Source organism: Fulmarus glacialis, unplaced genomic scaffold (assembly GCF_000690835.1).
Source record: "Fulmarus glacialis isolate BGI_N327 unplaced genomic scaffold, ASM69083v1 scaffold6590, whole genome shotgun sequence".
In the NCBI taxonomy this organism is placed as follows: domain Eukaryota; kingdom Metazoa; phylum Chordata; class Aves; order Procellariiformes; family Procellariidae; genus Fulmarus; species Fulmarus glacialis.
This window is the reverse complement of record NW_009187027.1, coordinates 12,449-35,328: the sequence shown is the minus strand read 5'-3', so window position 1 is coordinate 35,328 and position 22,880 is coordinate 12,449. Positions and strand designations below refer to the sequence as shown.

The 22,880-nt window shown below is 36.3% G+C and overlaps 1 protein-coding gene across 1 annotated transcript in view; it reads left to right on the top strand.

The window, feature by feature from the left end:
* The window catches only part of CHD1 (chromodomain helicase DNA binding protein 1), a gene marked incomplete at its 3' end in the record, with an annotated part of 39,586 nt that overhangs the window by 5,090 nt on the left and 11,616 nt on the right, over window positions 1–22,880 (top strand). The window contains exons 2-10 of the mRNA XM_009573509.1: window positions 12,498–12,702; window positions 13,704–13,808; window positions 15,096–15,163; window positions 17,343–17,492; window positions 17,798–18,072; window positions 19,607–19,832; window positions 20,668–20,768; window positions 21,029–21,207; window positions 22,259–22,386. Coding sequence (XP_009571804.1) covers window positions 12,498–12,702; window positions 13,704–13,808; window positions 15,096–15,163; window positions 17,343–17,492; window positions 17,798–18,072; window positions 19,607–19,832; window positions 20,668–20,768; window positions 21,029–21,207; window positions 22,259–22,386 — 1,437 coding nt within the window. The remainder of the gene's footprint in view (window positions 1–12,497; window positions 12,703–13,703; window positions 13,809–15,095; window positions 15,164–17,342; window positions 17,493–17,797; window positions 18,073–19,606; window positions 19,833–20,667; window positions 20,769–21,028; window positions 21,208–22,258; window positions 22,387–22,880) is intronic.

Here is a 22,880-nt window from a genome sequence, read left to right as displayed (position 1 = left end):
GACTCCTGGGGGGACCACTGATAGCTCCTGCCTGTGAAGGATTCCTGGAGCTTCTTTGCACTCCTAAGATGTGTGACTTGTGGCTCTCAAATAAAGACTGCAGTGTGGTTCGTAGGGTCATGAAAGTTGGTAGATGATCAATGTTGTTTTGATACCTTTGCTTTGGGGAAAGTTTATAGTAGTGGCAGCAGATAATACTCTGCAGGACTGGAAATATAATGCATCTCTTTGAGTTGTTAGCCCATATCAGAAAAATTCAATTGAGTTCATTCTTTGTAATAGCTGAGGACAGAAAATAACACTTGGCAGCCTGAAATTTATACTCTTTGTTCCCTCTGCTTTTCACTGGTGGTGGTAAATAAGATAAATCTTCCTTATGCATCTAAATCAAATTAAATAGTTTTATTTTTAAAGAAATCCTAAAAAACACGTACATAGCATTTGCCTGAAGAAACTTACTTGTGAAACTGCAATTTTAAGGGTTTGGCATTTAGTGTCTGTTACTTCTGCACATTTTCAATGGGCTCTTCATAGTCAAATGCTTGCCTTCCTTCAACTTCTGGTTTATTTTAAAAACAAAACAAAAAAAAACAACAAAAACAAAAAGTCCACTGTCATCTCAGATGCTTTTCAAAGACCCTGGAGAAAGTAATCTCTCTTTTTTTTTTCTTTTTTTTTTGATGTGTTGAACTTTATTTTGCTCATATTGGTACTCTTTCCTGCTGTTTTTACAACAGAAGATTCTTAAGGTAGCTAAACCTAATGAATGCGCTTGAAATCAGTGGTGATAAATTATCTGCTCTTGGATCCATTATTAACCTAGACTTTACACAGGACTCCAAATGTTCGATCAGTTCTTATACAATGTGACTTGTGTAGCTTTCCATCTTAGGATTTCTCTTCCTAGTGCCTTGTGTAAATTAGCAGACTTTGTTCCTCGTTGTATGATCCTGTCAGGGGCATCTTGTTTTAAGGGGTAAGATAGTGAAGCTAAATTTAAGATTATTGAAAGGAACTAATGACTGTGATAGGATACTTGCTTTTCATCTGTTTCAGTGATCTGTCTCTTTAAGCCTCTCATCTCCCCAAAGCATTCTCCAGTTTCATTGCATAGGTATTTATTGGGGAGGGGAAATTAACATGTAAAGACAAATGTGAAAAATTATCTCCTTCGGTACTTTCGTTAACCTATGCTGCTCTTCTTGCAAAGTAGTTTGTAAATAAGTACTGCATTTAGGCATAAATTCCTCTTGAATATGTAGGGAGTATCTGGAGACAATGTTTATAAAAAAAGAACAGACAAATTACTTCAGTGTGTCAAACTTCCATACCAAATCAGATTTGATGTGCTGCTGTACAAATGTAACTACTGGACTCAAGGGCTAGGGAGGAGGGAGGTTTCTTGACTACATATCCTGGAAGGTGCTCTTTATAGGCTTAACCTCACTTTGTCAACATGTATGAAACTATACCTTTTCATGTAGAAATCCCCTTCTGAGAACATGCTGTCTGTTTTTAGTATATACTGTTGCATGCCTGCTGCTGCAAGTTATTATTGACAGCTAACTTTGTCATCACTGCTGTGGTTTGTTTACGTGGTAGAGACATAGTCTTACTCCAACAGCACTGAAGAAATCATCATTATTGCTTTATCCAGCATGTTTGTTTCTATTTCCATAGTCTTACGACGCTTCGCTGTTTTGTAGAGTCTTGTGTATTGCAGTCTTTGTTTATTTTTGGGGTTTTTTTTCAATTGAACAAAGTACAGTGAATGTAATGTAAGGTTTCTTATTCAGGAACACCTTTAAACACAAAATGCTGTTCTCATTTTACTAATTTTTTTTTTTTTTTTAATAAGCAATATGTATAACTTGCTTGGAGCCAGAGGAGGGAAGAAGGCTTATGTGACACATTCTTAGAAGAGGGACCTAAAAAAGCAGGAATTCCATTTTGAGTAATGGAGTTAAGTGCCTAAAAGAGCACAAATGGTCTTCAACAGTTAATGTTAGCAAATATTGTATTTCTGTATACATTATATTAACAACACCTCTATTCTGTAGCTTAACTTGCTTTGCCCTGTTGTTTCCATCTATACTTCCTATTGTAGTCTTGATAATGTTTATCATTTCTGTTGGCGTTTGGTTTCTTGGAAGCTCATTCATCAGTGAAGAAGGTAGGAAAAAAAGCAAGTTAGACCACAAAATAGAATTGGTTAAAAGAGGTCAGCAGTACAAGACCAGAGCAAAGGAAAGATGTAATGTGACATGGTGGAATAGGGTAAATTTGACAAACACAAGTGAATAGTTAACTGAGAATGAAGTCTTGTATGCTGACTGTTTTGCTGATTATGTTTAAGGTATGTTTGACTTTTCTACCGGAAGAGTTGAACGAAGAAGGTAGGCTCCAGCTCTGGATTGTCCTGCAGAGAGACTATCTTGACTGTGTTCAGAAAGGGTGATGGAAGGACAGGAAGATCCTAATTTATGCTAGCTGCCTGAAAATAGTGGAGATTTTCTCTTACTTTCCAGTTTTAATCAGGGTTTTTTCGAAGAAGGAGAAAAGAGGATACAGATGCCCAGGCAAAAGTCTGGTTAAGTTGTACCCAAACCATCTCTCTTACTCTACCTCAAGCGTCCACAGCATGGTGAATTTCGTGTCCACTTTTGCCTTTTACTGAACTGTTTCCAGTAAAAGCATTTTAAGCAAAGGCAATGACCTTGGCTGTACAGGAAGAGAAAGTGGCCAGAAATAAAGCACTTTGCCTCCCCTTTTCTGTAAGGGGAACTCTGAAGAGCAGGGGACCAGAATTGCTGTTCCTGAGACAATATTTATGTAACAGCATTAGACAGCAGGTGACGGGTAGCTGTGACAGTATTCCAAATATGAGGAAATATTTAATGTTCCTTGCATCCTACCCCTAGAGATATCATACCAGAATCCCAGTAATTAGTAGTGCCAGTTCAGGTGATTAATTTTGTGGAGGTCAGTGGTGCTACTTTGCACTAATGGGCATTACTCATTGAAAGAAAAGTTAGTCAAATTATGGACCCTAGCTAGACTACATCAGATAATGCTTAAAGCTATTTAGCTAGAGAAGGAATTGCGTATAGACTATGCCTCAAAAAATGCAGGGAAAATTAAAGAATCCCACAGGCAAAGGAGGAAAAGAAAGTGACCAAGGGTCTTATGACTACCTCACAGCTATTACCTACCTGAATTTATGTTTTAACATCTTTATTACAGAACTTAGGTTCTGTTTCTTTTATGCAAGTAAACTGTCTTGCTATCAAAGGGTTTTCTTACCTTTTTTTTAATGCAGAAACTATTTTAAAAGTCAAATTTTAGTACAGTGTGAAGTGCTCTTGCTTACCATTTAGTTTGCAATGGCAGCTTCCATTGATTATTTATAGAAAATATACATATTTTCTTCTTAAATTGTATCTCCTTTCCTTTTCCACTTCAAGCAAGATTAAACCGTTTGTGGAATTCTGCTGATATAAGTTCTTAAAATAAGAGATTACTTGTCTTCAAGCTCTGAAAAGCTTTAAACCTCTTTCAAACTGATTATGATTGGTTTTGCCTTTTTATAGCTGGCTGCTAGGGTATCCATTTCAACAGGTAAAGAAAATGTCATCTGAGCTACTAGAAATCTGTATGAAACTTCCGTACCCTGTATGTCTTTTCCTATGAACTTCAAAAACTCAAACAATTACATTTTAAACTCTGGCAAACAAGCTTTCTAAACTTCCAGTGCTGCTGGTAGACACTGCAATGTAATAGGAGTTCTGCATGCTGTTTCCCTTTTTCTTAGTCGCATCAGCAATGCCATGCTCCGTGGGAAAGAGGAGAAGATATTACACCACATAGCAGTTCAAGCACTTGGAAAAGTGACTTGCAGTGTGTCATGTTGCAATTTGGAATATGTGTGTACCAAAACTGAAAACTACCAAAAAACCTTTTCATTTGAAATCTGTTTATTTTTTTCTAAATTCTGTATTGATTTGCACTGTTTTATACTTCAGTTTCAGGACAGCAGTCTTAAGAAATACTGCCTGTTCACTCTTGCCTGTTTGTGCCACTTCTTGGTCGGCTCTTTAGAATGTTTATGAAAACAGAGGCTGTTTTAAAGAGCTGAATCTGTTCCCTCTATGGATGGTACTGACACCACAGGGGGGGTAGATTCGAAGGGCAGCAATAACAATGCCAGGAAAAGTTATTCTTGTAGAACCTTCACCAACCGGTGAATGTGTTGATGAGGACTGAGAGTGTTTTCAAAGTGCAGTAGCTTTAACTACTGCTTATTTGAATTGCGTGAAAATTGCTGAAACTCAGAGCAAAGGTAGGAGTAGTTGAAGGGAAACTTCTAAGTTTGTTGTTCCTGAGTTCCCCCTTTACTATGAGGAGATGACAGATGTAAATTTTCTTCTTGAATGCATGTGCATGTGTAAATGTGTGTACCTTTTCTTAAATAATTCCATCTTTACTCTTAGGGTTAGCATCTAGCATACTAGGATTTAATCTGAATTACTGCTCATGTAGAAGAGGGTCATAGGTAATCCTGTGAAAGGGGTTACAGATTTATGTTAATTTTTAATAGCCAAGGCTTGCTTAATGTGTCTGGGTTAGGCTTCTCTCCATTACGTTTTTTTGATCCCTTAAAGCAGTGGTCTCCAAAAGTTTTATTTGCACACTCCTATCAATAAAAAATATTTGAGCATCTACCTCCAATGTATGTATATTCCTTTATAAATTGTATACTGTGCTGCTGTACTAATACCTACGTTATAAAACATACGCACGAAATAGAAATTTTAAAAGGACGAGATAAAGATTAAATAATATTTGAAAATATTTTACTTTGTTAATGGCAAAAAAACCTTTTTGCACTCACTAAAAAAATTATGAATATTCTTATTTATTAAAATCTTGGTTTAACACTTTGTGATATAGCGGTTTGAATGTATGGTTCTAAGTTCAGTTTATGTTGGTACTTGGCTCTAATGGCTGGCATAACTGAAAAAGGTACCTCAAAAAGATACGTGGATCCAAATGGAAGAAGTGCGTCATTGACTGCGCTTACTAAATCATGATACTCATTTTTTCAGTCCCATCCACTGCAGTGGTTTTTCCTAATATTAGTAAATTTCCATCTGCCCTAGTGTCAATCAGTTCTTGCAGATTAATTAGAAGAGGTTGAAGTGTTATGTTTAACAAATGGGTTCAAGACCCACTGAAACTTTTTGGAAAATTTTTAAACAGATAAGAAATTTCTGTCTCCAGCTTTTTAAGTGTACAGACATGATAGCTTTTATAGGTGACACACATTGGTTTTGGCAATAAAATCGCATAATGATTGAAACCTTTCCAAACATCTGTTTTAAGAATGCTTTCACCATAGCATGAGTTTCTTTTGAAAAGCAGTTGCTTTCTCATTGTTAAAATATCACCTTCACCTGGAAGGGATATGCTAAGTGGGTTTTTTGTTTTGTTTTGTTTTTTTAAATATTTGCTAGGTAGCATACTACTGGTGACCACTTGTTTTCACAGAAAAGATCAAAAAATTTGGAACGCTTGTCTCGTTTATTTAAAAAAAATAAAAAAGAAACCCCAGACCCCACCAAAAACTAATCTTCAAGGTCAATATTGCTTTTAAGCCTCTTGGTACAAAAGATTTTTATGGTCACTGCCGATCTCATTGCAAAGTATTGTAAAAATTTTACTATTTAATGGTCTTGTTTGCATAAAATTAACCACAATTATGACATCCTTTTACCCTTTGTACACTTCTGGCTCCAGATTCTCTGATGCTATCTCTGTCACCCTTATCCAAAATCTGTTTTTTATGCCAGTCAAAGCAGCCACTCCATCAGTGGTTACACTTGCACGGTTTTTCCATAAAACTTTTTTTTTTTTTTTTAAATTAAAGAAGGCGTTTACTCTTGAGAACATATTTTCGGTACATCTTTCCTTTAGTGGCTCACAAAAAAGTAGTTCTTTGTGTATTTCATCATTGAAACAGAATCTAGCAAATACCGTAAGTTGGGACATGTTGGAAGCATCTGTACTTTCATCCAACCATAAAACAAACCTCCTACAGTGCATGATTTTTCTAATACTATTTCTTCAAATCTTCACCAATGTTTCCTATGCGTCTTTCAACAGTGTTTGCTGACAAAGAAATGCACTTTAGTTTCTCACTATTGTTTTCTCTGCATTATTTTAGCCATTTTTACAGCAGCAAGAAGTAAATTCCCCAATGGCATGTGGCATTTTTGTCCCTTGCTCATAGGTAAAAGAACCTCGAAAGAGGCTTCTAAACATTTATCATTAAATTTAGTGAAATTTTGTAAAGTACAGGATTGAGTATTGCATGACTTGAAAGATTGCTGGAGAAAACAGAGGTTTGTCTTTGTGTTCTGGATAGTTTTCAAATGTCTTGCTGATTGGGATGGCTTCATACTACCATTAGCTAGTATCTCAAGACACGATATACACTTACGGCGAGGTTAATTGTTAACAATAGTGGATGTAAATACATATTTCAAATAGCCTTGATAATTGGGTCCAACTTCTTGTCAGATTCAATTAGATTGTCACAGTTTTTTACCTCGCAATGTGGCTGATGAAGAGCTTGTTCTAGGAGTAGGAGAAATGTCACCTCTGCCATTTTCTTGTTGTTCACTTGCGCTCACAGTATTAGTGTTACCTTCAGTCCACCATTTCTTTGCAGGAATCTTTTTAAACCACTTCTCCATTTTGTGAGGGTTAGTTTGGTTAAAACTAAGTAATATAATCTGTAAATCCACCTAACCAAACTGCAGTATGTCACCATGCACAGAAAGGGAATGAAGGAGTGACTGCGCCACTGTCACCCCTCCGTGTTGTGGAACACACACTTGCCCCAGGACACCTCACCTACCATAATGTGACACAGGACGCTCAGACATACAGACTGAGTAAGATTGCCAGTGTCAATCCATAAATTAAATGTTTGTACAGCTGAATTTGTGGGGTTTTGGGGTGGTTTTTTTTTTTTTTTTTTTTTATTCTGGGTTGTTGGTTTGTTGTGCTTTTAGTTTTGGTTTTTTGTTTGGTTGGTTTTTAGATTAAAAATAAATCTAAATAGAAGTTCCAATATTTTCTTTGCATACCCCCATGAGTTGTCTTGCACAACTCCTGGAGACCACTGCCTTTGTGTTCCAATAGTTTTGTCTTGACAATGAAGTGTGGTGAGGCTGGGGGAGGAGGGAGCCGTTTCTCTTTCATGAACACCTTAGGGCAAATACTACAGCTAAAAGATTGGCTCCTTTGAGGATGGTAAAGCCGTTAGTTAAATCCTGACATTCCTCACATTAGTTAGCAGATGTATGGATTGTCTTTCTTACCAGAGAAGCTGGCTTTCAGAGATACGTTTCTCAGTTAAGTCCTGAGGCAGGGTGACTGTGGGTCCTGCTCATATGATGATGAGAAGCAATGACTCGTTAAATTTTGTCTAGGTCAGCACTACATGTGAAACAAAAATAAAAAGCCAAGTACAGATAATGTCCCAGTGATTTTTACATCTGCAGAGACAAAGTGCCTAGAAAGGTTGGTCTTTGGATGTTGAATTGATATGGTGTAGCAAACTGCTAGTATCTATGCTGAATAGAAGTTGAAACTGAAAACCACTGCTACAGTAGTTTTTCGGTAAGGCTTTATTTTCAGTACTCCCATTGTTTCATTATGGACACTGCTTAAGAGACAGGCCTAGAAAATGCCACAGAAACATTTTACTTTTCCATTTGTTGTGAGGGGAAAGGTAGTTCTTTATTCTCCTCTTTACGTAACATTTCTCCCTTTGTTCCAAGCAAGTCTTTGCATATTTTGGTGGCTTGCTTGATTTTTAGAAAAAGTTAGATAGGTCTGTGTTTTTACTTTATTGATGCTGCTTTCTTACAAGTATTATTTAAAAAACAAATAAGGTTCTCCTTAATATCAGAAGTTGATCAGTAGATTGGCAAGTTGATCTGATGCTGGTCTAAAACTGTTTCCCATGAGAGATTAATAAAACCAAGAAAAAGTCCAGTTAGTAATCAAGTTTATTCTTTCTTTCTGTCTGCCTTGTAGATACTTACCTTCAGAGATAATTAAGAAACAAGTCTTAGGCTGAAAATTTCCATTCAATTTCTGTTTGAATAGGTAGCTAGTCCTGTTAGGCAATAGAGGGTTTTTTTGTGGTGCTGATACAAAAAGGTTTTCTTTTAACTGTTGGCATTTCCAGATAGTTTCATTATGGAGTAAGTTTTCCTTTTCTTCTCCTCCCTGCCCCTCCCCCCCCCACAGTTTAAGCAAAAATTTCTGTGAGAGCAGAGGCGGTGACTTAGAGCGAATGGCTGAACTTGTTCAGCCAACAAGCTCCTTGTTCTTCAGCCTTCTCATGATGACACCTGTGTTAGTGTAAAATGACTAGGAATTAGCTAGTAGTAAGTTTTTCTTTTAAAAAATAAAAAATCGGTATCATAGTTTGAAATGATGGTGTATTTGTGTTACACGTTGTGAAAGAAGATTATCATTAGAAGTGTTAGACCAAACTTTTTCTTTTTTTTTTTTTTAAGTACAGGAAAAGCAATGACACAGTCTGCACCCAGAAGTGTGTGATATTTTGATCTTGGCATAAACATGTTCTTTTTTGGATCTTTGGCTGCAGTGACTTATGTGACAAAAATAGCGATTTTTCTCTCTAATTTTGAAAATATTTTTTGTGCTGAAAACTGAGCACTTAACCTGTAGCTCTTGCTGTATGGTGTGTGTTTTGCCTTAGCTTCCCCATCACTGTTACTGTTGGTTCAAATCCTTTAAATTTCTCAGAGGAAAGTCCTATGTATGGACTGTTGCAGCTGTTGGGGATTTATAGGTATTACATGTCATGCAGAGCTGCTCAGTACTGTCTCAACGATCTGCCATGTGTCTCTATTGCTTATGTTTATGCAGAACTTGCTCATGTATTACCCCATTTCCTACCTCTTTTGCAAACAAGAGCTTTAGGTTTCTGGATTATAGTACTGTCTTTGTAGAGGTTGTCCCTCCAAGTCAACATTCTGCTGAAGCTCAGGTTGAAACATCGTGTGAAAGGACATGATGAAATAAACATGCGTTGGTAGTCCTCTGAGTCTATCAGTTACTTGTCCTGTGGCCAGTGAACAGGAAAGATCTTCACAATTCAGTAGAAATGAAATCATATCTGTTAATCTTACTATTTTTTTGTATCTGCTGTATTGCATCAAGACCTCTGGGAGTATGTGGTGCACATGAGGAGATACACAGGCAGAAACACTAGTGTAGTTTCACACATCTGTATTAATTTGGATGATTCGAGTTAAATTAAGCTCTGCCCAACGTAGACTAGGCTTCTGTGCTTGAACTCCTATAGTGCTTTTTACTAGTTAATTTCAAACTCTTTTTAAGCATGTATGAATATTGCCATAGCATCTTAAGATTTGATAAATGTTTTAGCAAGTCCTTGCTGTTTCCCTAGTTTTAAAATTATTTGCTGCTACTCAGTTTGTCTTTTCCCATTTCTTTGTGCTGATTTAACACTATGGGATAAGAAAGCTTAGTAAGATGTTATTGATGCTATGGCCTTTAAATTTTATTTTTCTGTTTTTCTCTGTTCTATGTACCAATTAGCTGTTACTCTATGGTAGTGATCCTGCATTGTCCTTCATACATGGTATCATTAGGGCAGCCCTGAATCAGTTGTTGTGAACATTTATTATTTGTTCTTTCTTCTTGTTTTTTGTAATTTCCTTTCTTTCTCTCCCCATCCCTTTTACTTCTACCTCCAGGTTTGTTTTGTAGTCTTGCATTTATTAGTAACGTGGTTGAATACTGACTTTAAGATTTTTACTCTTGTCAGATGTTACTGTTAGTTGATATGTTAGTTGGGTTGTATTAGTGTGCTCTTGTCCAAAATGAGGCCAAGTTATTGTGAGAATCAAGGTTTATGAAATAGCTCTTACTTTGCTGGTCCTGCTTATAAGCCTAATGGGAATTTATTCCCAGACTCCCAGCTTTGTTGAGAGCTAGTTGGCAAGATAAGGAGTCTATGTGTTTTGTCTGAATATCGAATATTGTATGATCCACGTCTGTTGACAGGTTGGTATTACTTATAGTGACTTTAAATGATAGCTAGCTGATCTCTTCATAAAGAAAAAGGTTTAGAATTAGTTGTGGTTTTTGCATCCAACCCCAGAGCAACTAGCGTTATCTACTAGACTTTTTTTTTTCCCCTCAGTGCCTTTGTTTTTGAACTTACCACTTAATTCCTGTGTTGAGGAACATCAAACCGCTTAAAATTTCCCAACAACTGTGAATCTGTGTGACGTGATTTTTGCTTACTTACCTAAGTAAACTGGAATTTTTTTCTTCCCCCACCCCGCCCCCCAGTCTCTCCACTGTTCTTTCCTGTAGCTGCTTTACACGTTTCTCACAATGTTGCAAGCTGTTTGACCAAGATGGCTTATTCCAGTGCCAGTTTCCCCGTGGTACCTTAGGAAAGAGGTACTTTGTTTTGGTTGCCTCTGGCTCTGTGTGTAATTGAACTTACGATTAGCACTATATTAGTGTGTATATTTTACTGCTGTATGGAAAGCTAACTTAATTACCATCCTTATGGCTTAGTGTTTTGCATCTTTTTTAGATTTGGTAATCCACATTATTATTGCCCTCTTTGAGCAAGCCTTGTCCTGCATGGAAGTATTTGATTCCCTTCCCCTCCTCCAAGGTTATGTAGGATTTAGACATTTTTGGTGGCTTTTTGTCTGGCTGGTGTTTACTTGTGTCTCAATGTTTCTCCATGCTGAATTTTCTTCTGTTTCTCTTCATTTATAGTTAGCGCTGACCTCCACAGTCCTCCTGACATTTACTTATGGCACTTTGCTATGCTGAGAAATGCTGTTGTTTTACAATGATCTGATTTACCCAGCATTAAAGGTAACATTTGTGTACAAGGACACTATTACAATTAAAATCTCTTTGGAAGATTGTCATGGAGTGCTGTTAATTTCTGGTAAACAGTTTAAACTCTGGTCCTATTCTGTAGCAGGTGCCCTGCTTTATCTGGCAGATGAGGTTAGTGTTATAGCACCATGCCTGAAGTAAGCCTTTGATGATAGAAATAGGAAGTTTGGGAGCAGTCTTGTTGCTTCCCAATTTTCCTCTCGGCATGTGCAAGCAACCCCAGCAGCAGTGTGTTTCTCCATATCTCCCCCTTCAGAATAAGGAAGCTTCACCATGGTCTGGTTTTTTCTCTTTCTTTTGAAGTTGACAGATGCAGATGGCTGATGGAAATGCAGTCTACAGGAGTCTGTTTATGAATAGCTTAATTTCTTCTTTACTGATACCGTTTTGTTGGTGTTAGCAAAAGCAGAAAGAGGAGCGATTTTGCTTTGTTTTATGGTTTTAAAATGTTGTCAATTAAGTATGTTCTAGGGCAGAGGATGGTCAATCTGCCCTCTCCTCCCACCCCACCTCCAGCTGACTGTCAGCCAGATGAAATGTGCTGGCAGAGATCAGCTGGGTTTTGATACCAGCTTTTTGTTTTATCATTTTCGATTCTGGCTTCATGTTTACTCTGTTTTTTAAGCGTTTGCAGTCAATGTGTACGTAATTCAAAATTATTTTGCTCTGTGATGGTGTGATTCCAATGTTTTTTCTCATGATACCGTGAAATATTGTAGTATTAAGCTAATGAGGAATCTTACTAACATTTTAACTTGGCTACTTCATGAATTTGCTGTAGAAAACCACATTTTTCTAAGTTTTTTAATAGTCCCAAAATAAATATTTATCTTTAAATATTGTGCTTTCCTAGTATGTTAAATCTGGTGTAAAATGAATATACAGGTAGAAAAATCTGGCAGCTCAAGTATATGCCAAGGAAAGTGCCTTGGCACAAGTCATGCCATTGGTGACAAATTCAGAGTTGGGTTTTTTGGTGGTTTGTTTTTTTTTTTTTGAGAGATATATGCTTCTAAATTTTTTTTTTTAAGGAGTACTGCTGATCTATAAAGATTCAAAACAATCTTTTATATTTTAGTTGGACAGATCTTTGTGGAGTAGACTTAACTGTTAAGAGGTGTGTATGTATAATATGGAGTTTGATGGAGCTAAACAAGGATTTTGGAGGGGATGAGGGTGGAAAGTTTGCATGGGTAAGAAATATTTCTACCGCTTTCATTTCCCTTGCTTGACTCCATATTAATTTGAATGTTCTTGCTTTATGTTGCTTTTTTTAGGCTTCACTAAGAGTATCTGATTACAACTCTCATTTCTTGTTTATTTTTAACTTTATTCATCTCAATTTATTTAATCGACTGCATCCATTTGTGTGCTACCCATTTGTGTGGTCTAACTTCACAATTGATTTATAGGTGAAGCTAAGGGAACTTCTTTTTCTTTTAGTCCTGTTACCTTGGTAATTGTGAATTTTGTGATATTCTACTAACTTCTCATTGCAGCCGATCAGATGACGATTCTGGGTCAGCATCAGGTTCTGGATCTGGTTCAAGCTCTGGAAGCAGTAGTGACGGAAGCAGCAGCCAGTCAGGCAGCAGTGACTCTGACTCTGCTTCAGAGTCAGGCACTCAGTCAGAATCAGAGTCTGACACATCTAGAGAGAAGAAACAAATTCAAGCTAAACTGCCAAAAGTTGATGGATCTGAGGTAAACAAAACATGTAAATGAACCTTTTGTGGGGGAAAAAATTATTTAAAAAAATCATTCTGTGCAGTTAGTTTCCAGAGCAGTTTTCATTTAAAAAAAATAAAAAGAGGTGGTGAAGTATTTTTAATTAGATTTTAACTTGGTTGTGTTAGTGAATGCATGTGCTTAGCTGTCTTAAACATTAGGCTAAATTTCTCATGGGTAAGGACTTGAATTGACGCTTTTAAAATTCTCACATTTGTAAGTATTTTGAGTTAAATGCTTACTTAAATTTCATCATGCAGAAGCATGCACTAATTTACTGGAACTTATGGAAGACAAAGGCACACGTAATGTTATTTCTGAAATTCTATTTTTTACATTGTTTCTCTACTACTTAGTTTCCTTGTATCAATAAATGATTGTATAAAAATTTCAAGTTTACATACCGTTGGCTTTCTTTATCAATAAGTCAGCTAAATTCAGGAAAAAGTGGTGTTTAGAAATCTCTTAAATCCGGCGGGCCGAAATTACCTGCATTCTCCTGCGTTATATGGACTTAATTGGGGTGATAGACCATATATATGAAAGGTAGTCATATATTAGTTACCACGAGAATTGAAGACTGTTAAGGATTCTCTGTTACATTTTTGTTCATCCACTTCAGTATTACTGTATGAAGCAAAAACATATCAGCTAAGTGGTCTGAAAGGATTTATCTGGGTCAGTTTAAAAATGTACTTTATAAATGTTTTATCTTAACAATACCTACACAACTATTGTTAAATGTGCCATAGAAATTGTCCTGGAAATTATTATATGACATTCTGTTCTGCCAGAAGTCTTACTACTTGGAAAAGCTATCTGATGTTATTAGTGCATGCAGTATTTTGTAGTAAATTGTTTTAATTGATAAAATTTAAGATCCATCGGAGTAGTGATGCCACTCAGGAAAAGTAAATACGTGGTAAACTGGAGACTTTGTATGTTTAATTGACTCTTGCATCTCCATTCCTGTTCAGTTTTGGAAGTCTAGTCCAAGTATACTTGCAGTGCAAAGGTCAGCAGTGCTCAAGAAGCAACAGCAACAACAAAAGGCAGCTTCATCAGACAGTGGTTCAGAAGAGGTAATAACATAATTTAGATACTTAAAATGTAAATGTGCCTGTCTTACTGTCTCGTATGTTAGAATAAAATTACGTAGAGCCAAATTGTATTCCCTAAGTGTGCGTAAAAGTCTGGGTTTAGTCTATAAAAGTAACATTCCAATAACTGATGTTTTTACAGAGAAAAGTAAAAATATCTCTAGTTACTTGTTTTCAAGTGAGTTGTGCCAGAATTATAGCAGCCTCGATTATGTGGTATTTTGGGGTAGATACTCTGTGATGTATGGACAAAATTTTCAAGCCATACAGTACTGAATTGCATTGTATTTTTGGCTTCTTGAGTTTTGTAAAGACAGTTAAAAATGCTAAAAGATTTTTTCAGCTTGTTTCTGTATAAAGGTGGTTACTGTGGTTTTCAAAAATTCTGTATGGAGTAGAAAACTCCATTTTTGCAAATTTTGTAACAGTTACTACAAAAGAATTCTTGTATTTTAAGAATGACACCTGTATTCTAGGTATTTTAAAACCTAAATCATCGTCTAAAGAAATGTTGACTTTGTGCAGTAAGAACATCTTTTAAGGCCACTAGTGACTGTGAAATGGAATTTATTTATAAGCAGACCTTTTCTCCTTCGTTACAAAATCTATGCACCATAGTCACACTCACTTGGTTGGATTTCTGTTTTTGTCTGGTTTAGCAGCTCATCACACAGAACTTAATCACCTCTTGTTAAAACATTTGTTGTTACATAATCTCTTTCTGAAAGGTGTTTTTCAGGATAAAACTTAATCTAAATCTAAACGTAATCTTGATGAGACTGGTTTTAGGAAAATCTAATTTTAAGAGTGTTCCTGTTTTTCCTTTGAGCATAGAGAAAGAAGAAACATGCTATTCTCAAAATTTCTCAAACTGGTGTTTAAATGTGAAAGAATATGGAAGGCAAGAAAGCTCCTGCGGGAAGGATATTTTACTAGGATTTTGATAGAACCATCATCTTGATTAACTTGGGGCAACTTAAACCATGACTGTTTTTATGTAGGCACAATGGTTGTTTTTTAAGACAGGGGTTTTTTGTGATTTTCTCTGGAGCTCTGCTGGCACAATGTGTTCATAGATGGATAAATACAAAAACAATAGAAGTCCTTATCTCATTCTGCATTAACAGCTACGCTTCAGGGAGGAAGAGAGTAAAACATCAATAATACGCCTCCAATTTGGAAGTGGAAGCTGATTTATTTTTTTAGTGTTAGAAGTACTTCCTTCTCTTTTGAGATAATTAATTGTTTTTTTTTTTTCTTCACCTGCAGGACTCATCAACTAGTGAAGATTCTGCAGATGACTCATCCAATGAAACCAAGAAGAAAAAACATAAAGAGTAAGATATTTTCATAAGTAATATTACATAATTTTTTTGTCGTAATGACACATGCTCATAATTCATGCTTCATTTCTCCACACTTGAAATACTTAAGTTCCCTTTTTAATTCATCTTGATCTTGCGTTTCCAATTTTGATAAATGTTTTGGAATATTTAAAATAAACTCTCAAAGGAACATCTATATCATTTTAATTTCTGAGCAGAAAAGTCTGCAGTATTGTTCAAAAACGTTCATCAGTGCTTTTATTTTTAAAATACTTCGCAGTTTATTTTTGAGCTGAAGGCCTTCCCTAAAACTTCTTGTAAAAATGCAAAACTATTTAAGTAGGTTGTCTCACAACAAATTTAAGTTAGAATCCCTTAGTTAATGCCAAATTCTTTTTGTTTTGTTGGGTTCCCCCCCTCCCCCGACATGTTTAAAAGTTGTTATATTTCTGACAGTAATTAACTTCATTGACTAGCAAAGAATTGTAACTGAAAATAAGCTCCTTGTAAGTGATAGATCAAAAAGTTTGTGAAAAGGGTTATTCTTTGTTATTGTGGCAGTAAGAGGCAGTGACCTGTTTTTTTTGTGAATGGTGCGTAGAAATTGAACTGTTCTATCATTCCTTTTCTCCCAATTCATGAATCACTTCAGTGTTCAGAGTTGCCAGTATGACATCTTGAAGAAATGGTAGTTGGGGGAAAAAAAAAATAAAAGGGCGCAGGAAAAAAAAAAGGAACTAACTATGCAAAATTGTACTTTCCTAGCAATGAGCTGTTATTCACGATCTTTTGTTAGTTAAGAATTTGATTGCGTTTAATAGCATACTCTGTTACAGGAAAGATATTTAAGTTTAGGAACCCGTAACCAAATCACTTCATATATCCAGTGCTTGAATTTTTGTCCTGTTACTCTTCTGAGCAAGTATGTCTGCAGTTACCTGACATGCAGATCGGAGATTTCTCAATATATAACTCGGTACGTGATCAAACTTTAGAGTATGGTGCTTTATATCTGTTTTTTATATTTCAAAATAAATACAGGTCATGGATTTATGTTACTATTTTTTTAATTTACTGCTTGCAGAAAAAGTATTTTAATAAGACATTCTGTACCATTGGCCATGTGCCATCTGTACAATAGACACATACATGTATTTGTCTCGGATGACTGGAACAATGGGACTGTAATTTCCTCCAGGATCCAATGTCCTGGAAGACAGGAAAGAGAGAAGAAGAGAGGGATCAAAGCACTGATTCCTAGGCTTCCTGATTGGAAATTTAAGGAAGAGATTTGGTAATATTTCACCTTCAATGAACATTACTACTGCTCTAGCACCTTGGTCAAGTAAACCTAAACCTGATGTTAGTATAAAGATTTAGCAATGTTTCAATAATGTATACCAGCCTTTTTTTTTTTTTCTTTCTTTTTCATGAAGCTGTTAAGATTAAATTTACCTGTATAAAGTCAGAGTTTGAAGCAAGATACTGTTCATCAGTGGGTACATCTTTCCTGTTGCAAAGTAGATGATCTTGGTTAAGCAGGAACAAGGAGATCCTGCTGCTCAGTCACAAGTGTCTTACTCATAGTATCTTGTCTGGTTGTGAAGCACTCATCTGGGAGCTCAGTGGGAGCTTTTGGGAGCCAGTGCCACTCACAGGTCACTGCAATTCAAGTTTTTCTGGGCGTTTCTCAAATATGCCTCTCTTATTTTTTGATTCCTGTGCCAAAGTTGCTGATTCTTCACATGGGCCGTAGGGTCTATAGGCATTAGACAATATGGAACTCTCCAGAATGTAACATGACAGGGCTTTATGATTTGAGCATGTGTAAGTTCTGATAAATATGTATCTTTCCAGTTAGACTTGCTAAGTGCTTTGGTTTCTTAATGTCATGTTAACTCATTTCTTCATGCTGAAATAGATACAGAAATCCAGATTTTTGTTTTATTTGGATTTTAAGTATACATCTTGATAACAGAATTCTTAGTCCAATTCCCTTTGAAGCCATTGGGCATTTTTACTTATCTGTTATTCATTGATGACAATTTTCTGTCTCATCAGCTGAAATAACTGTTACAAGATTTTTATTTCTCTGGAGAATGTTGAAATTACAGCAGATACCCTGTGGATGAATACCTGATTTAAAAAAAAACCCAACGTAAGTTACTCTTTTGTTTTTCAATATGTACAGTGAAGACTGGCAAATGTCAGGATCAGGGTCAGTATCAGGAACTGGTTCCGATTCTGAATCAGAAGAAGATAGGGAGAAAAGCAGTTGTGAAGAGAGTGAATCTGACTATGAGCCAAAAAACAAGGTCAAAAGCCGGAAACCTCCAAGCAGGTAAGAAATCATGCATTTGGAAACTCTGGATTTATTTCTTACAAGCAATTGAGTATTTACTACTACTAAACATGCAAATGAAAACATTAATGCTTACTAAAAAAAAAAAATGAGCTTTTTTTAAAGCTACATAAGATGTTAATATACTAATACTTTCTAGTGAATACCTTTTCCTGTCTGCTGTAACTGAAAGTGGAGTAACTGAGCATTCATGAAATACACATATAATTAGAAAGCAATACAGAAGATTTGGCAGTTGTCCCTGTTGAAACATAGTTGTTGTGTCATATCTTATTGTCTTCAAGAATTAAGCCAAAAAGTGGGAAAAAGAGTGCAGGACTGAAAAAGAGGCAACTTGATTCATCAGAGGATGAGGAGGAGGAAGAGGATGATGATGATTATGATAAGAGAGGATCTCGTCGCCAGGCAACAGTCAACATTAGTTACAAAGAAGCTGAAGAAACCAAGACAGATTCTGATGATTTGCTGGAAGTGTGTGGAGAAGATGTCCCACAAACTGAAGAAGATGAATTTGAAACTATAGAGAAGTTTATGGATAGTCGAGTTGGCCGAAAAGGAGGTATTTTTTTTTTTTTTTTGTCGGTGTTCTTAAGATCCTGGAATGCATTGTGGTGCAGCTTTGGCAAATGTTTTCAGCTGTCAGTCACCTGTGAGGTTTATAAACAGCAATAATGTTAAAGTTACCAAAAAGTCATCTTGTTTTGTCTTTCATATTCATAAGGATGTTCCTTCTTAAAGTCCCTTCTAGATGTTGCAAAGTAAAATGTAGAATTGCATACCTAAGTTGAAAATGAAAATGAAGTGGAAGATAGCTCTATATTGCATAAATGCATACCATATTGTTACACCACTGTTTGTACAGTTTAGTGATAATTGATCAGTATAAATTATGTACAGTGGAGTGGAGAAAGTGGGCTAGATAGGAGACTTGACTAGTAACCTGAACCCTGAAAGATGGTGTTAGCAAGACTGAACCACTGAGGTTCTGATTTCAGTTATTGTTGTACAAATTGTCTCAATACAGTGCAATATGTGGAATGACTACAAAATGCATCTAAAATTTCAGTGGTGCACTTGCATGTGAACTCTTAAAAGTATTTTGTGAATAGTGGTAGGCATGTCATATTTCCGGCAATAATGGTATGCAGTATCTAGCAGTTCTGCTTATGTGTTTGAGTCTGTAAATTGGGATTCTAATTATAAAAACAAACACACACACAAAAAAAACCCCAAACCCTGGGCCCTTTGCACTTCAGAGCTACCTTTCTCCATTAGCTATAACGAATCTCTAAAGTTTCTGACCCATCTCAAAACTTGCACTTTTCTTCCTCTCAACATTCTGTCATGCTGTCCCAAATTCTAGCGTATCCTACTCCAATGCATAGTGTTACTGCTGTGGTCAAAGCCTTTCGAACTAAGCTTCTCATATTCTTTCTGCCCAGATGACGTTACTGCTTGTGCTGTCTTTTGCTGTTGCCACTCTCTGTTGTTTTATCTGGCCCCTGCAGCGTGCTGGGCTCATTTCCTTACTTGGCTGTCCTCACAGAAATAAGCCTGTTTCTTGCTGCTAGTATGCTTCAGCTGTGATATAGACTTACTTAATTAAAAATTTTCCCAGGTAAGATAACAAAGGCAGAAAAAGTAGTTAGGAAGAAATAGACTTATAGTATCCCAAGTAGTAGGTTATTGATGTCTCAAGGCTGACCAAGCATAACATCAGATGTCTTTTATATGTTCAGAGATGAGAGTAATATAACAGAGAAGACAGCAAGCAGCGTTAGTGGAGCATTCGTTGGTGATCACTTTAAAAACTAGGAATGCAAAGAAAATTCTCATGAGAAAAGATAAGATATTGTAGGTTAGGTGCAAAAGTTTTGGTTGCTTTTTTGATTCTCTTTTGACTACTTGTGCATGTGTTAACATATCTACATCATAATTGTTCAAATAAGAGTAATGACATGAGGGCTGTACATACTAGTCAAGTATATGCTTATTTAAAAGTATCACTAATTGCTTTCTACACTACATTTCTTACTGGTTAACTTATGACAATGCACATTTAATTAAGGCTTATGACATGGTTTCTTTCTCAGCCACCGGTGCTGCAACCACCATCTATGCAGTTGAGGCAGATGGTGACCCAAATGCTGGGTTTGAAAAGTCAAAGGAGCCAGGAGAAATACAGTATCTTATTAAATGGAAAGGTTGGTCACACATCCATAACACTTGGGAAACTGAGGAAACACTGAAGCAACAAAACGTTAAAGGAATGAAGAAACTGGACAACTATAAGAAAAAGGATCAGGAAACAAAACGATGGTGAATAAGTTTATGTAGACTTCCATGATACTTATTTTGTAACAATGTTACCTCTTTTTGAGGGCATAATTTCAAGTGTCTGTGCAACAGAAAGGCAAAAACTTTAAAAGTTGAAGCGTCCTTAACATGTTCCTATAAGATAATCTTCTGAACCTGATTTTGGTGTGTGTGTGTATTATAAACGGAGTTTTAACAAGATGGGTAATGATTAAAAACAAATAATAATTTGTACCTTTTACTAGTTTTGTCATTATACTTTGATCAGAGTTCTTCAGGAATCGCTGCAGAGATTAACGTTTTCTTGGTGCATTAGCCATTTGAGATAACTTCGAAGAATTCAGTTTTCTTGGCTCAAACCTGAGGTTCAAGCCTGAGGACAAAAACTTGAAGAAATCCATGCATTTTAAAGTTACCTTTTTGGTGTTCAGTTTTATTAGTATATTTAATATAATCAATGAATACTAGTGGGATTTTTAGCAACTTAATCATAAGATAGATTCTTACAGAGAGCGCCACCCTGAATACTGTTCCATGAAAATACCCTGTAAAGTACGCTACTTACTGTTGAGAATAGGTATTCTGAATTACCTGCATGACTAGTACCACCTGTAGCTGAAGTAATTGTGTCTCTTGGTAAGCATTCTCAGTCATTAATGATGAGACACCTAGACCAGATGCAACAATTTTGTAGCAGGAATTTCTAAGTTGTCCCTTAAAAACAGCTCTCTAAGCAACATTCATGTGATGCTTACATTCAGAGCTTTAGAGTTGCCAAATTTACTTAGTTTTAGAACTATACAGTGTAATAAGTGTGATAAATTAATTCTCATTGCAGGCTGAAAAATGCTTCTCCGGAAGATGTGGAATATTACAACTGCCAGCAGGAGCTTACAGATGATCTACATAAACAGTATCAGATAGTGGAAAGAATAATTGGTACGTTGCAAACTTGCAGACAGAAAACAGTGTTGAGAATTCTGTATGTTCACTGCTTATATGTTGCATTTGTAGTTAAGAAATTTAGAATATTAATATCACTAACTTTTTAATCCAAAACAAAACTTCAGGTAAAGAGAAAAGTTGTCATACTGTCAGTGGTATGAAGCTAGCTTATGTTGTCTTACTACTTAAAATGAGTGTTTTCATAAGATACAGAAGTAAAATGCTGATTAGATATCTCTGGCGTATTTCTGCAGCTCATTCAAATCAGAAATCAGCAGCTGGTTATCCAGACTACTATTGCAAATGGCAGGGTCTACCTTATTCAGAATGTAGCTGGGAAGATGGTGCTCTCATTGCCAAAAAGTTTCAGGCACGCATTGATGAATACTTTAGCAGAAATCAATCCAAGACTACTCCCTTTAAGGATTGCAAGGTGAGTTTGTAATTTGCAGTGGATTTAGAAATAGATTTAGTGGGTCTGTCTGCGATGGAGTTAATTTTCTTCATAGTAGCCTGTACAGCCTGTGTTTTAGATTTGTGACCTAAACAGCATTGATAACACACCAGTGTTCTGGCTGTGCTGAACAGTGCTTGCATAGTGTCAAGACCTTCCCTGTTTCTTGCTGTGCTCTCCCTGCCATGAATAGGCTGAGGGTGGGCAAGGGTCTGGGAGGGAACACAGCCAGTACAGCTGACCCCAACTGACCAAAGAGATATCCTATGCCATTTAATGTCATGCTTAGCAATAAAACTGGGTGGGCTGAGCAGGGGGTTGAAAGGTGGCAGTTGCTTGGAGACTTGCTGGCCATCAGTCTGCTGGTGAGTTAATATGTGACTCCCTTTCTGTCACTTGTGGGGTTTTTTTTGGTTGTGGGTTTTTGTTTTGGTTGGCTGGGTTTTTTTCCTTCACCCAGTAAACTCTTTATTTTGACCCACAAGTTTTTCTGCCTCTTGCCCTTTCAGTTTTCTCTGCTGTCCTGCTGGGGTGGGGAATGAGTAAGCAGCTGGGTGGTGGCTTAGTGGCCGGCCAGGTTCAAGCCACCACATCAGTTATGATAGTAAAAATGTGAAAATCTTCTATGAATCCGGAGATAAAATATGAAATATTTTTTGAAGGTTGTTCAGAATAGTAATAATGATATATTGTAATATATATGGAAGATATCACTACTAAGAGTAGGTTTTTGTAGATACCAGTCCCCTGCGTTTTTACTGGCATTCGAAGATAGGCTTTTTTATTATTGTAATTTATTTTAAAAGTAAACTTTGAGTGAGTTAATGTCACTCCCGTTGTGAGATTTAGATTAGCAATCAAACTAATTTCAATTTGCAAATTGCTTGGGTTTTTTATATGGCCTAGTTTTCATCGCTGGATAAGGACTAGACTTGGTGACCTAGTAGATCCGACTGGTATTTTTATTATAGGAAGACATTTTGGTAACTTCAGTCAGTAGTAGGACTGATGATGAATTTGCTTTTGACAGGTTCTAAAACAGAGGCCAAGGTTTGTTGCACTAAAGAAGCAGCCATCTTACATTGGAGGACATGAAAGTTTAGAGTTAAGAGATTATCAGTTAAATGGATTGAATTGGCTTGCTCACTCATGGTGCAAGTAAGTATAGTCTGAAATGAGTTTTTCTGTTTTGTAAATTGTAAGCATTTGTAAAACTGTATTTTTTTCGAAGGTGGAGGGTTTCATACAGTAAGCTCAAAGTAGAGATCTGAGGGGAGTGGTTTTGCTCTAAGTAGTACCAGAGCTTACCATTCCATGGCTGTTCTCAAAAAAACAGCTAAGCTTTCTTGTTGCTTTGCTTTTAATTTCGTATGGGGGTAAGTCATATTTTTAAAAATCAAACGAACCTAACACAGTAAAACCAGAAAACCCAAAGCAAACTTTCCTGAAATGTCAACATTAGTATTATACTTTTAAAATAAGACTCATGAGGAATGCTTGCAAGCTTTTTGTTAATTTTGTTAATTTAATTCAAATATTAAGCGTGGGGGGATTGGAAATTGTTTTTATGAAAAAACAATGGAAATAAACTCCTTCAAGATGTATAGTTGCAAAATCTTGCAAACTTATATGAGTGGTTTTTTATGCTCAAA